The sequence below is a fragment of the Colias philodice genome, chromosome 5 (assembly GCF_061535455.1).
Source record: "Colias philodice isolate Cphi_HAF_F1 chromosome 5, ilColPhil1 Martin Lab GWU primary, whole genome shotgun sequence".
Classification (NCBI taxonomy): domain Eukaryota; kingdom Metazoa; phylum Arthropoda; class Insecta; order Lepidoptera; family Pieridae; genus Colias; species Colias philodice.
This window is the reverse complement of record NC_143090.1, coordinates 8,541,199-8,557,709: the sequence shown is the minus strand read 5'-3', so window position 1 is coordinate 8,557,709 and position 16,511 is coordinate 8,541,199. Positions and strand designations below refer to the sequence as shown.

The 16,511-nt window shown below is 32.3% G+C and overlaps 1 protein-coding gene across 1 annotated transcript; it reads right to left on the bottom strand.

Annotated features, from left to right (window-relative positions):
* Positions 1 to 642: 642 nt before the first annotated feature.
* On the bottom strand, positions 643 to 12,213 carry LOC149488547 (tektin-B1-like). Its single transcript, XM_089695250.1, has 7 exons — positions 12,133 to 12,213; positions 9,720 to 9,844; positions 8,402 to 8,618; positions 6,042 to 6,256; positions 5,493 to 5,715; positions 4,928 to 5,151; positions 643 to 856 (listed from the first exon to the last, which is right to left on the bottom strand). Exons 1-7 carry the CDS (start codon positions 12,211 to 12,213, stop codon positions 664 to 666), a joined length of 1,278 nt encoding a protein of 425 aa, XP_089551376.1. The 3' UTR covers positions 643 to 663.
* Positions 12,214 to 16,511: the final 4,298 nt, after the last annotated feature.

Here is a 16,511-nt window from a genome sequence, read left to right as displayed (position 1 = left end):
ATTTTATTAAGTATGTATATAGTATTTTATAATGGCACCATTGTAAGAAAATAAAATATACCCGAATATGCTACTCATTTTTTTTTTGAAGAAAGACTGTTAAGTCGGGTAAGTAGTTCCTGGGATGAGAGCTTTCTGTGAAACAAATAACTCTTTAGAGTTTTAATAGCTCCTATAAATTCAATATTATAGTGTTATCAGAACATTCTCACAAGCTTACTTAGTGCATAGAGATTGTCGAGAGTGTTCTGCGAAGCCTCGGAAAATGTACGCGCGTTTTATAGTAATCCCGTCTCAGTCTTAGGTACAAACTAACGCTGTTTGCTATTTATCTTGGGAAAAATACTATGTAAAATTTAAATATTATAACGCGCTCTTATTTATAGAATCTTTATAGAATGCAAATATTTCAATAGAAATGTGTAATGAATTAAATGCAATGATAGATGATTAATTTGTCCAATCACATTGTTTATAACATACCTATCTATCTATTTACCTACATATAGATTAAGTTTAAAACTTGTAATTTCGAAATAAAGTTAAAATAAAACTACAAATTAAGACAAAAACATTTATTATTAAAAAAACACAATTACCAAAAACAAAGACATCAAAAACAATTTCCAAACATCACAAAAAATATTCAATCGTACAAAGAATTTAGCCTTCCATCTTGGGCACTTCATCCTCCATACTCGCTAGTATCAGATTCTTATCCGTGCCGGTTGGTCTCTTGGGCTCCAGAGCGGATCTCATCTCCAGAGCTCTGGTGTCCGTTTCCAGAGACTGCTCCTTGTCATTCAGATCTATAGCGATCTTGATAGACGCCGCTTCGAGAGCGTTATATGTTGCTCTGAGAAATGTTATATCTTTTAGGATATTGGATATAAATGCACGAATATTGTGTTGAAGTATAGAGTAGAGACTAGAGACTATTTGAGAATATAGAATAAGCTTGGATACTTGGATAGGATGAATTCCAATCTCATTCTGATGACCCACCTGCGTTCCTTTGCACATATCGTGATGAGACATACGAATCTACTTCGACAAATTTTTATTGTAATATTAAATCTTAGACGTTATCAACGCGATCTGTGCAGAGGAACACTGGTAGAATAAATATGGAATATTTGGGCATGTAAATAAAATATCTTTAACTTTAATTAGGTAACACTTTATTTGCTAGCAGTAATCAAAATATTATTAAATTTGGAAGGAGAGTTTGATGAGTTTCCTTATTTTCTCATGAACTATCAAGTTAAATCATGAGGGACTTTTTATTTTAATTTTTAACTTAATTTTTTTACTAATAATCCTTACTATACTTATAATTTATACCACCCTTAATTATGGCGAATGGACTTTGGCATATTTAGTTCACTGTAAGACAAACTCATTTCTAGGGATGGAATTTTTTTGTGAACCTAACAGCGTGACCTAAATAACTTAGCTCTTACGGTCATTACTCCCATATGAAAATATCCAATGTACAAGCAAAAATCACACCAGCCGGGAAAACCAGTAAGTACAATGACTAGACAAACTTGGCCACGATATCTGGATCGATTCCAAATCCCAACTACTCTCGAATAGTTACATTAAGAAAATTCATGAAAGCATTGTTAAATTAAACAACCTATCCGATCTCCGAGGGTCGAGTTAACAATGTGACTACGAAAATTTTCTACGTTTCTCGAAGACGACTATCATGGAAACAATTTTCGTTCTGTTAGTGAGGAGACTTTTATTGTTTTATTGTCTGCTTACTCCTTTATTTATGTACCTATTATGTGTGTTTGGAAGACACAAAAAGTACCATATTTTATTTTTTCTTTTATTACAAGTAAAATTATATTCCGAATTTACTTTGGATACATATTTCCGAATTTACTTTGGATACATATCTTTCTCGATCTATTATTGTCTGCCGGTCTTATTTTATTTACTGTCATAGCTTTATAAGATTTAATTTCAATAAGATAGAAGGTATTTTCGGTAATAAATATTATCTATTATAAAGCCCATGTGCTGTTTATTAAGTTATATGGCGGCAGAGCAAAGTCTAAAGTTAAGGGTGCGTATAAAGCAAAATTACCAATCTTCTATTAGATGATACGTGTAATACCTATTCAAGACCAAATCTAAAAAATAAAATATATATCAAACTAGATGATATGTTCAACGATTCTGTTTAATCAAAAACATAAAATATTAAAATTTACTCGATAAAAAAAAATCACCAAGTTAGCTCTAATTTTCACACTTTTACGTTTTCTACTTGACATAGTAATACTTATTATGATTTTTTTTTCATAAACAATTATATTAAAACATTTGCAAGATATTAATCAGAGCATTTTGTGTAATTACTTTTAGTTTTGGTTTTATCTGCGATAAACCACTTTTGGCGCTCTTTTTTTCTCGAGATAAACGTTTGGTTTTGTCCCTTGAAGCTGGGAAAAAATCAAACTTCTAAGCCAACGCAATCAAAAGATACAGCCGTTTATGCCGCAAATTTTCGACATTTGCAAGGGAATCAAAACCTACAGGGTGCTTCCCGTGAACTCAGAATCTTGAAATTTGGTACGAAGCAACGTCTTATAGCATAGATAAAGGAAAAATTACGAAAACCATAAATTGTACTTTGTAAACCTTGCAGGTTTGTACGGAACCCTCGGTGCGCGAGTCCGACTCGCACTTGGCCGGTTTTTTTTTTATCGAGTCAATTTTAATATTTTATGTTTTTGATTGCACAGAATCGTTGAACATATCATCTAGTTTGATATATATTTTATTTTTTAGATTTGGTCTTGAATATTACACGTATCATCTAATAGAAGATTGGTAATTTTGCTTTATACGCACCCTTAACAAAGGCGCTTCCGCGACAAAGTACTGCTAATAGCTTTACCATAGTTAACAAAATGTAACATAGCACTTTGTTCTTGTGTGATTTTATTTATAATGTGTATTGTGCTTGTGCATGCATAGATATATGTTCCTTTGTATTGGACTAGACAGGAAATATTTTTTATTTTAAGTTTTATGTAGAATGTAGATTAATTAAATTAAAGCATTAATTCTAGAGAAACTGAGGAAGGAGCCTGCTTCAATTTAATATTTATTAGCATTTACGCGAGGATATTATTAGAAAATTCAGAGACAGGCCAGACCTTATAAAACATTCATGATCCTTTCAAAACACTTCATTTTATTTTAGTATACAGTTTGAACCCTGATTAGGCTGGATCACTATGCATATCATAAATTTTAAAGGTACCTTATAAGATTAACTATACTAGATATCGTGAATTTTGAAAATCAAGCGATCCCATAGGCGGGTAAAGTGTATTCTAAGATCTGTATCATTAATATCTCTAGAGGGGTTAGTAACACTATTTGCTATAAGTGTTAAGACGAAATTTGGCAAGCGAAAAGATGGCTTTAGCACGCTATATATGTACTAATAAACTAATATTTCAGCGTGAATTGATTCGAAGATGGCTTGGTGCTCTAGATAAGTAATACAAGATTTTTTAGGCGCGTCGCGAGTGGCCGCATTTTTGGCCTTACATACTTCGTGTAAATGGTCAGTATTTGCGACAATCCACAAATTTTGTTGAGTGTCCTGAATATTTAACATAATATTTGATATGTATGGTATATGTAGATTGTAGATACATAAAATTGTATTTATTTATTTATTTTAATTATTAATGAAAGAGTTGACTAAGATGCTTAGATTCCATACAAATCATTCGGAAATATGTGAGTGTTAAAGTTTAAATTGACAAGCAATCAGTGAAATAGTGCAGTAATCATTTGTGTACAAACAAAGTCGAAGCATGTTGCTGTCTGTTGACAATACTGCGTGTTGCATGTTGCATGCAACATGTTGTTGCTCCTCGAGAAGTTTACCATGTTAAAACTTCTCGAGCAGCAACAACAATCAAACAAACCACCACACCAAATGTTTGCCGTGAATACAAGGCTATTTAGGGCTGATTTTTCAATCCTTGGTTAAAACTTATTCATCGAATAACGTATTAGGGCGCTTGTGCACTACAAGGAATTTTACTGTCCGGCATTCCGATTTTTTACGGTCCGGTGTGGCATGAAAAAACCGATGAATTGCTTGTGCACCTGTCCGTCTTTACTCGGATCAGTGCGGTACAGTTCAAGGAAGTATGGCGGTATAATGCTATCATAAATGATTGTTTTCGCATTTTACAAGAAACGAGTAAAAATATAGAAGGTGAAATATTATATTACTTCGTTATAATAAAAAGTAAAGTTCCGTAAGAGATTCAAAATGCGTGTTTCACTTATTTATTTTAATCGGTGACGAGGAGCTAAATCTATTCCCACTTGAACTTTAACTTACCAACACTTACTTAGATAATAATTATAGGTCAATGCTTGGTCAATGTATATAAAATAACAATACCGACTTCTCAAATCTCATTGCCAGCTAAAAGAAAGTAAAACAAGAGCTTGCTTTCAGTTGGCATATGCAATAAAAAGAGTAAAATCCAAGCAAGTGGGCACTCGAAAACAATTATACCTACAGCGACTCGTAAACTCAAAAAACCATCCGGAATAGGGAAAAGTAAAATGTCGGACAGTAAAATTACGTATAGTGCACAAGCTAGTATTTAGATTAATTGCGTGCCATACCGGACCGTAAAAAATCGGAATGCCGGACCGTAAAATTCCTTGTAGTGGACAAACGCCCTTAAACTACCGTACGTACGTATTAAACTGTCCAATATTAAAGTATTACACGAACATTTCAAAAATGTATTCTAATTGTCCGTATTTGACAGTTTACAGGTGACATTTTAAAATGTTCGTGTAATACTTTAATATTGGACGGATAAATTTTAACTAAGGATTGAAAAATTGGCCCTTAATTACTTACTTAGCGCAATCCTGTTTCTCTTGCAGTTGTCGTATAGTCTCCCGTAAGTTCCTTACTTCCTCCTTCATGCCGATATCAGCTTCATCAGATGCGAGTTCAATACCAGGTCTATAGCCTCTTGTTTCTAATCTAGTCTCAGCTACTTTTAGTGCATTCACTTTGTCGGCAAACTGTTCACCGATCGTCTTCAACTCGCTTGACAGTTTGTCCATATTCTCTTCCATCTGTATTTTAGAAAAAAAAAATCAAAATCATACTCAAAGAAAAGTTTCAAAAATGTAAATTTAATTTAAAACTGTTTTAAATTTCCGTTCCGTTATAACTACCCATATACACGATTGCCTGTTGAGTATATTCGAATTGCATTTGCTGTCAAAATATCCTACTTGGGAGATATACTACATCAAGGAAATACCACAACCTTCCTCCATTTTCATACATTCATATTGCCACTGGAGCTTCTAATTCACATACCTCTAGCTTATTGTTCTTACACCAAATCTCAATTTTTAACCGACTTCATTTACACTACCTTTTCATTCAAACATTCCTTTATCTACATTACCTTCATCTTCTGCCACTGAAGTTCATTCCTAGCACGTTGTGTCTCATATACGCGGCGTCGCATCATATAATTGGTGACATCAGTCTGCGCTCGCAACGCGTTACGAGCTCGACCGCGAGCTACGAAAAGTGATTCCCGGAGTCGTAGTGTATCTTGTAACTCGTCTACAGCTAGCTTTTTGGTTGCTTCGCACTTTTGTAGCCATTGGTCGTAGGTTATCATGCTAATAAATTGTTATAATTATTGTTATAACAAACATAAATAATAGCGTAAATTAGGTAAAATAGTTTTGCTGTTCCTACTTTCAAAAAAATCTGTAATGAGAACATAATATAATATTGTGATTTTTTTAGTAAACTCTCCCTCATTTAAGCTAGTGTAAGTAATATTTTAATAAACCTATCGTTGAATGCAACAAACTAAAATCAATTTCTTAAATCTGAAAGAGTAGGTACTTTAACTTTTAAAAACACGCACACATTTCTGTTTCATTTATCATTCCATGAAAAATACGTCATTTAGTATCATTCGTTTTATAACATCACCTACCGTTTTGGAGTTTTCAACGAATCCGTCTTATACGTTATATTGGCGCAGTCCTTATCCAGGTTTAGCATGTCCTTATCAATTTGGAGCGCCTCATTCTTATCATTGAGGTCCAGTTGAAGCTTGAACTTCACCACCTCAAGTTTGTTTATCTTCTCCCACGCGGACTGGCAACGATCTATCAGCATTTTCTTGTTGCTTTCGGTTACGCAGAGTTCCTGTGTTATTAGGAATTAGGTTTTAGGTGAATGCATGAAGGTGTACTATCTTTATCCATACTAATATTATAAATGCGAAAGTAACTCTGTCTGTCTGTCTGTTACTCAATCACGCCTTAACTACTGAACCAATTTGCATGAACTTTAGTATAGAGATATTTTGATACCCGAGAAAGGACATAGGATAGGTTTTATCCCGGAAATCCTACGGGAACGGGTTTTTCTTTGAAAACGCGGGCGTAGCCACGGGTGGAATGCTAGTAGGACATAATTTGTAAAGTCTCTTGAAGACTTGTTTAGCCATTGTCTAAGTTGGTATTTACAATTTAGCTTGTGCGTTTTTATGGAAAGGAATGCGTAGGTAGGTATGTTTTTTGGTAACCTATTAAAAACTCGAATTTCTATTACCCGAATCTTAAAACCCCGAAAACGGTTGTTAGAACTTTTAAAAGACAGATGTAATGAATGACAAATTTTTAAAATTCCTTTTTTAATTTCCCAGATGAATCAATTTCCAGATGCACCAAAACCAGATTTTTAAAAAGTATTTTTTTGTTTCCCGTATTCTCATAATCCAGATCTCATTATACCAGATTCTCAGAATACTTTTTTTTTGTTTCCCATCGTACCATTTTCCAAATAAGCTATTGCCAAATTTTCATAATCTTTTTATTTGGTTCCCATATAATCATATAACAGATAAACTATTGCCAGATTTTCATAATATTTTTATTTGATTTCCATACAATCGTGATTATACCTTTACTATCGACTGAAAATAAACATTGTCAGTAAGTAAATTTATTGTTTTACTTGTCCATTACAGACCGGTTTTAGTGTCAAAGTCGACTCAGTAGGTTAGGTTTGAACTACGACCCCCACGCTAGAACTGACTCGCTATTGTTTTACTTGCCTATTACAGAAAGGTTTAAGTATCAAATTCGACTCAGTAGGTTAGGTTAGGTTTGAACTGTGACCCCCCATGCACGAGCCGAGCGAGCGAAGCGAGCGTGCCGCGGCAGCGGCCGGCGAGTGCCAGAACCGACTCGCTATTGTTTTACTTGCCCATTACAGAAAGGATTAAGTGTCGAATTCGACTCAGTAGGTTAGGTTAGGTTTGAACTGTGACCCCCTAGTCCCTACGCACGAGCCGAGCGAGCGAAGCGAGCGTGCCGCGGCAGCGGCCGGCGAGTGCCAGAACCGACTCGCTATTGTTTTACTTGCCCATTACAGAAAGGTTTAAGTGTCAAATTCGACTCAGTAGGTTAGGTTAGGTTTGAACTGTGACCCCCTGGAAGGATTACGTTTTGCTGGATATCGTTTATTTGAATTTCAAAAATCTGGACATTGTTTGTCTGGATATCAATTAACTGTGTTTCAAAAATTTGTGTTTTAAAAATCTGGCTTTCGTGCATATGGATTACGGTCATCTGGATTTTGTGCATTTAGATTTCGTATGTCTGGAACTCATTCGTCTGGATTGTAAAACGTCGTACAAATAAAGAAATGGGCAAATGAAATTCGGAGTTGCGATTATATGGCAAACAAAACTTCGAAATTTTAAAATTCGGGGTTATGAAAAAATGTCCAAACGTTTTCTGGATTATGATATTCGGAATATTAAAATTCGAGATTAAGATAGGTAACCATGTTTTTTACGTTATTATTTTTTTTTGTAATGGAAGATGAAACAAATATGTAAAGAATCGTTAATATTTACTGACATTAGGTATGTAAAAAAGTGAACAAAATTTTTACATGTTAATAAAAATGTACGAAATTAAATCTATCCATTTTAACGCTAGCTGAATAAACCTTTTCCCTTTTTAATATTCATAAAAAAATCATATTTTTTATAAATGAACATAGATCTAAAATATTTTCACCAGGGTATGTTTCAATTTACTGGATGATTGACACCTTATAAACACATTAAACATTCTATCATTTCATTCTAGTATTGAAGTAATTATGAAAATAATCATGAAATAATAGAAAATGTAGCACCGAAGACAGTAGAAAATTCTTCCTAAAAGTTATAATAGTTCGTATACATTTTACGAAAAATAAACACAATTAGTAGTACAAAGCCAACGTTCACGTCACGTTATATTTGACCAAAAGAAGTCAAAAGCAACAACGCACCTTCTTCAACTCCGTATCAGCCAAGTCATACGTCAGTTCGCTGCTCCTCCTCCCATCCCTGTTCGAGAGGCACTCCGAACAGACCAGGAGGGGCATGTTCAATTGCTCCAACTCTCTCTCTGTGGATGCCTTCTCTTCTTTTAGAGCGGTCATCTCTCTGTCTAGGCGTTCTAAAAGCTCTTGGAGGGTCGATTTCCATTGCTCTATTTCGTATACTCTGTGACATGATAAGATGAATGAAGATTTCGTTCTATTTTGTATGCTATGTGATAAAGATATTGATAACATTGTGCTTTTTTAGCAGATGGTGCCAGAAGTATAATAAATTATAATATGATTAATGTGTGTACTGTGTGCGTGCGCGCGTATGTATATGTATGCATGTTTTACGTACGCGGTGCAGTAAATTTAAAATACAAAATTTGTACAAGTATTTAGCATTCTATTTTGAAATAGAAATAATAATATAATTAGAGCTTCATAAGTACATAATGTTTTATCCAATACGTAAAACTTTACACATTAGGTATTAAACTAATTAGAGACATAACAATTTTAAAACTTTTCATCTAACGTTCCGCGTCACTGTTATTGTCCCCCACAATTACTTTACTTATGATAACTAATTCTCGTCTCACGACAACAAACCATAAGTGCGAAAACTTATGACATACACTTGATTGCTCTAGGTCCCGCGAGAGAACAACAAATTACAAACAACTGCAAAGAATAGCTGCTGCTGAGGGTATACGTTCAATCTCACTGTATTTGCTAAGATTCTGAGCTTTTGAATAATATAAATGTTTCATGACACTCAAATTATTATGAGTTTCTTTTTCATCCTCTAATTTACAATTAAATTGGATGTTGATGATGGATTGGATCACGTTTGAGACGCTTTTTCGCATTAACCTCGGTTATTTTGTAAATCATCAATACCTAGGCTACTTATCTATCCTACTGATATTGTATATCTAACTTGTCTCATAAGATATTTAGATGTTCTTTGCTCTTTTGTGCAAAAACTACTGACCGGATTTGATTGAAATCTAGTATAGTTCTTTATCCAGTCTTTCACAATAGAGCTAAACTAAACTAAGTAAAACTTTTCTAAATATGAATTCTAAAAGCATATTTGCATAAATAACTTTTGAATAACACGTGAGTTATTTCATTCTTAAAGCAATACATTACAATACCTATACCTACATGATTAATGTCAAAAGTACACTGAAAAGTATCTATATGAAGACCATAGAGATAAGTACATATTATCTCTATGATGAAGACTATTTATAAAAAAGGTATTATATCATACCTAGCTCTCAATCTATTGTTGTTATGGTAGCTGTCCCAGTCGGTCTTGATTTTGGTCTCATTGCGAAGCTGGTGTGAGCTGTAGCGAAGGTCGAAGGCGTCAGCCCTTCTGGTGTCTGCTGTGACCTATACAATTTTAATTTTAGTATAAACTATTACAAAAAGATGTATTGAAACTTAAATAAATATTATAATTATTCCCACTGAAATGAGGTTTTTAAATTTGAACTCGCGGTTTTTATTTTTAGCAGTATGACTACAGCATGAAACTTATTGTCTAACTTTATGAGCCTGAACCAGAACTAGGGAAAATAATATCGTTTTTTTTAATTTAAAAATGAATATCTTTTTATATGAACAACATGGCACTAACCTAGCAAGTGCTAAAGAATAAAACGTTTAAGCAAATCCTCACGATAGGCCAAACATTAGCTTTAATTGTTTCGTAAGTTTAATGACTTGAGATAACATTAAGCTGAGAGATGTTTCACTTTTGTGTTTCTTTAATTAGAGCGGCGTTGCAATTGTGAATTAAAAATTCTTTTACAAAATTAAAGCAAGGCAAGTGAAAACAATTATTTAAAAACTCTTGTGTGCGAACAGAAACAAACGCCCTTTGTTTCACTCGATGTTTTTATGTCTTTATTTTGTACAAATAATTCGTTTTTTCATCTTAATTGAAATTTGAAATGAATGTGATTGTTTGTTGAATTCTCTACTGTTTGCAGTATCATTATTAAATTCGATACGCCGACGGCAGATTTTTGTTATTTACTAGAGATCTCAATTCCATTGGATGCTTAGTACAATTAAATTTTAAATGTTTATTTGTACCCAGTAATATTAATTTAAATAATTATAAACGAATTCAAATAATGAGGATAGATATATACTTACCTAATAAATACGTTTTAACTTGAATAGAGATTAGTAACTGCAAGATATAATCATGATAAAAATGAAACAAACAAAATTGCATACATCATACATAACCAAACACATTCCCAACATTTCAGTCAATAGAACAATAATATGAATACGATATAAATAATTCCAACTTTGCATTGGAATCGAAACTTAGAGAATGAATATTTACGACGCATCTCCGTGGGTCCTGAATAAAAATCACATTGAGTGAGCAAGAACGGAAACGAGGGAATTTACGGGATACTATTGTGATAAAGTTCAACTCTAATGCCCATATGAAACATTAAATCTTCCTTCTTCCTAGTAGCTTTACAGGACAAAATAACTATTTGATATCCTACTTGGAGTATTTAATTGCGTAAAATCTGTACATGAGCTGTAGTTACGCCCATTTGCCAGAATATAAAAAAGCGATCAAAAAAATATAAATTGCATACATAATTATGTTACATATTTATGATATGTATTAGTTTATATTTTTATAGCATACCTACCTAATAATGATAATTTACAATTTTTAAACGCACGTAAATTATTTATAATCTTAAAAATAAGCTTAGCAAGATGCCATGAGCACAAAACTTTGCCAATGCACGGCGATCTAGGCGCTAAGAAATTAGTGAAGCAATACTTAGGTACTCGTAGCTTCGCATTTTAATTTTATGATAGGTCAATAGAGTATTATTTTGGGTAACACGCTTATGAATTAATGTAATATATAGTGATTTTATTACGTACAGTTAAGATTTTTTTATATAGCATGCCAATCAAGACGAGAAAGACCATTACCCAAGGATTGTCAGCGACGTGTTTATTAAAAAGTTTTTGTGGAAAAGTTACAACATTTGAAAAACACAAAAAATACATCTTTATCGATAAAGTTTATTTAAATAATAGTAAAAACTGTTTTCTACAAAAAGTAAAATTATCAAAAACTACTTCGTTTCCGATTTCAGAACATGTTGATTTCCCTTTCCAAGCTGAATTCCTAGTTGAAATTCATAGCTTCCATTTGCAAATAAAACTGTTTTAACTTCAATTAAATTTAATTAAACATTAAAAAACTCCACGGGCAAAGCTACATTCAGAATATTATGTAGAAAAACATACTACATTTTAAACTAAATGAAACTATTTTTCTTCATAAATTTTACCGCTTTAAAAATATTTTATCTTTCCTTCTACTTTTATTCTACGGTTAATAATGTGACGATAAATTGGGTGTACATCTGCAGAAGTAATTTAAAACATGGTTTAAGTTGAAAGTTCTGAAGTCGCAACAATTAAGTGCTTTCAAGATGTTCGTTTATCGACTTTGGTTTGAATTTACCAGCTTTGTCAATATTTTGAAATTATTAGAATCGCATTAAATCTAAAAGAGCGAAATAAAACCTTCAAATAATACCGATTTTTAAAAGGAATATTTTGCTTTAGTTTCTACAGAGTTGTCTTGGAGATTTCTTCATTTATATAAAAAATGTGAATACCTGCAATCCATATAACCTGGCGTCCCAATCCGGTAAGGTCAAATGTGGTAGTGGTTTCTCGTAAGTAACAACGGACTGCATTTTAGAAAATTTACTACACTTTTGCTATTTATAAAAGTAAAATATTGGCTTCACGGAAAGTAATCGAGTGTCAAAATGACAGATACGACCGCGGAGGTGACGGCCGCGCTCGAATTCCAAATTTAAAACTTCTTTCTTTTGTGGCCAGCCGAGGTGGCCAGTATCATAAATCCGAAAAGGTTTTTGTTTTGAGTCTTTATATTTACTTTTTTTATTAAAAATATTTGAAATTAAAAGTATTTATTTTTTAATAAAAAATGTTTAATGTTATTTTATTATTTTTGAGTAGTAATTTACAAAATAATGAAACTGTTGTTCGCAAATTACTTCGCGAAAATATCAAAATTTTAATGCTATTAACAGATAGTAGGTAGGTATAGCATAAATTATTATTACTAAAAAAATGTACTTACGAATTACTGAATAAAAAATATTATATGAAACAAATAAATATCCTCTTTATTATTAATTTCCATAATTGTGAAATACCTACTAAAAAAAAATTACAAATACTTCGATTGGTAAATAAATTCGCAAATGAATAAAAAGTGAATAGTATCGAACACGCTCTGTTTACCAAACACGAGTGGAAAAGTTAACTGAACTTCCAAATTATGTTATATTGACCTACTTTCTGTGGAAATTCAGAACAGATATGTATTGAGAGAATTAGGGAATGCGAATATTTGATTGTTAATATGAATAAATTTCATTTACCCAAGTTGTACCTAAGTACAAATAGATTCGTCACTTTTATGTTTATTAATTTTTATTACAATGAAATGCTGTCGACATTTCTTCCGCATACAAGTATCAAATAATAATGTAATATTTAATTTAATTTTATGTCAGTATTTTACGTAAGGAATGAATAAAAACGGTGAGTTAGCAGTGTACAAGCATACCTACAAATTAAGAACCTCCCTCGTTTTAGGGAAAAATGGGATTTGGCAACTGGGACTACTATAGGAATGAAAAAAAATTAAAACTGAGTGCAATAGTGGTCATGATTTTTAAGTATTTGCTGTTTTTATACCGGAGAGCGGAGAGTATATTTTCCTATGCCACATCAATTGTAAGACTATGTTCAAAATATGTTAAAGTGCCGGCGAAAATCTTTGTATTCTAAGTAAACTACTAAACTAGTTGGTGCTGCAGTTTTAAAACGAGTTTAGTTCTCAGTTGTTCAGTTGTTCTTTATCAAACATCTCCATGTTTTACTCTGATTAATAAAAATTGCAGCATCTATCATTAATCATGCTTAAGATGCTAATTGTAAATTGTTTTGCTGTGATAAAAATTATCAAATTTATTTTAATCGCTATAGCCACCCAAGGTTGTCCGATAAAAGGCCTCAAAAAATAAAACGAAAATACTTTTTTTTATAGTAAGATAACAAAAGCATGTCCCAAATTCCGACTACATCCTCATATCGCATCTCAATATGAGGTTTATCGTGTGGTCATAAATTTCCTTAACATTTCTTTCTAGTTGGACGATTGCCAGTTGTTCTACTTACGCTTATAAGCCTCCTTTGGTCTTGACCACATGAATCAGAAGGAATGGTGCATTAAAACAGTAGGAGTGGTTACACGATTTATTTCTATTACATGTAAGGTGCTGAAGGGAATATTTCTAGAAGAATCTATTGAGGAATTTGAGGAATATATTTTTGCTGGCGTTTTGGAGCGGAAGGTTTTTCAGCTGACTATATTGAGACAGTCAGTACTCAGTCACATCATAGTATTATGTGGTATCTCGAGAATATGACAATTTTTTTTATCTTTTATTATAAAATATAATATCATTTTATTGCTTAGGTTACCTTTACAGGATCAAATCAAACGAACAAAGTATTTCAAATTAGCACTTATTCACGGAGAAAAAAAAGACAATTTATCTTTATTGTTGTAGTAAGTAGTTGATTTTAAAAAGGAAAAATATGTAGCTTATAATAATTTTATCAAACCAATAATATCAAACTAAGTGAAGTATTCTAATAAAATAAATGCGAAGGCGTATATTTATTGATCGGGTATCTTGTTATTTCGAAACACTTCAATTTTATCTAAATGAACCACCTACATTCAATATATTCACTGAACTAAATAAAATATTTGAACAAAATTAAATATACTATATAAATACATCAGTCAAAATTAGACCATATTTCGAGCCATTGTAGGGCTCGAAATATGGTCTAATTTTGTTAATGATGATGATGGCTTTTACCTTTACAACAGCATATATAATGTTATAGATAATCTAAAAAGCTTTTTTTTTTTGTTTTTGTTTGTAGAAAGTTTATTTTATCCTGTCTATAATTTATACAAAACTAGCTTTTCACCCGCTTTGCCTAAAACCTATTAAATTATATCTTGAATCGCTCTATCTATTCTATCTAATTTCTTTATGTATTGTTAAGCAAGCGTTGACAATAAATATTAAACAAAAATTATTATAAATTCTACATACAACCTAGAAACACTTTCAAAGTAAAATTCCACGAAGTAAACATAAAACGTAAAATCGGATGCAGTGGTGACTAAGTAAAATTTTATCAATTTGAAGTTTATAAAAGTTTCAGAAATTTTCACTACAGCACTGACCAGTGTTTATGATATTAGAAATATTCGAACTAGCAACATTCTTTGCACCCGGAATTCTATTGAATAGCGCGTCTTTATAACTTTTATTATGTGTAGAATGTAGGGTGCTGAAATTCTCCCAGAATTAGGACGCACGTGCTGATCTTCTTTAAAATTTGTAAGTACTAAAATTGTGTTCAGCATATAGAGTAAGTCTTGATTTATGGATAAAATGAGAGATTGCTAGAAATCTTACTTTTCTGACTTCAAATGGTTAGTAGTAGACAGTAGTACCTAGTAGTAGTGAGGGACAACACGCGTAAAATATGGTAAATATGGATGGATAGATATGAATAGGGCTTTATTCCAAAATTAACCTACAGCTGCTACCTAAGGCTGCTACATTAGTAAACAGTTACCGAGTTAGAGTACCATTCAGAATAAAAACCTATTTTTGTTTACACTTAACGTCTGAAAAAAAAAACTATCTAATGTAAATAAAGTATTTTAAAGAAAGACTGTACTTTGTATTCCTTGTCAAGAAAATACTCTGACTGGATGGAATTAAGCTCTCGAGGAAGTTGTATGAAGTTTGTATAAATGGCTGTTTGTAAGGTTTATTAAAAAAATAAATCGTCCGTGACTTTATCTACAGATAGAGCATAATGACCTAAAAGTACTTTGAAGTAGTATTCAGGCATGTCCAGAAAGAAGGGAATAACGTGAAGATTTTTCATAATTTGGGCCTCAAACTAGAAAAAGTACAGGCGCCGTAGTTATTAATTACTATTTTACATGTACATTACATGTACATATAAAAATGTAATCCGATTTCTATATTATTTTGCCGGAGTTGATATAACTCAAATAATAAAGTCTTCCGAGTAAATACAATAATGAATCATAATAATTACTGTCTTTTGAACCTAATGTAATCTACAAAGATCCATGAAGGCTTCATAAATCTATTTTTAACCAAATTAAGGGCAGAATGACAAACAACAGGCATGTAAGTTGATTACTTTTTGTTTAAATAATATCTTGGTGTATAATCTTCGTCTTTGGAACTGACGAGAAACTTACCTCATTAAGCAAGAGTTGAGTCTTGGTTGAGCGACGTTTTCAACTATTTCTTCAAAACTAATAAAACAGCAATAAAACTTTGTAAAATATAGTGTTTTCCGATAGAGATTGGGTATTAGATGTTGCGTAATCTCCATGAACTTACTGCATAAAAAGTGTAACATAAACTATTGTTTCAATTACATATAACGTATTAACGGTATTAACTTTACACTGGACTTGTATAAATGAAGAATTAAGTACTTATGTCTTTTATATAATTACTAGCGACCCGCCCCGGCTTCGCACGGGTGCAATGCTGATACTAAATACACTACAGAATAACTTTTAACGTTGTATATAAAAACATAGCGGCCCGGCCGGCCGGTACCGCCGCAAACGGTACGCCCCGCAATTTTTAAATCTGTAATATCTTCGAAAATATTCACTTAAATCATACGGTGTAAAGGGCCATATAGATCTATATTAAATGAACAATGTATTCAAGGTATTTAATTGGTTAAGGATTAATGCTGTATTGGTTAAAATCGCTTCGAAAATAAGCCATTATTTGTCGTAAAAAGTAAATGACAAAAAAAAGTTATTGTGGGTTATCCATAAGAGATAGACATATGCCATCGCGGACTT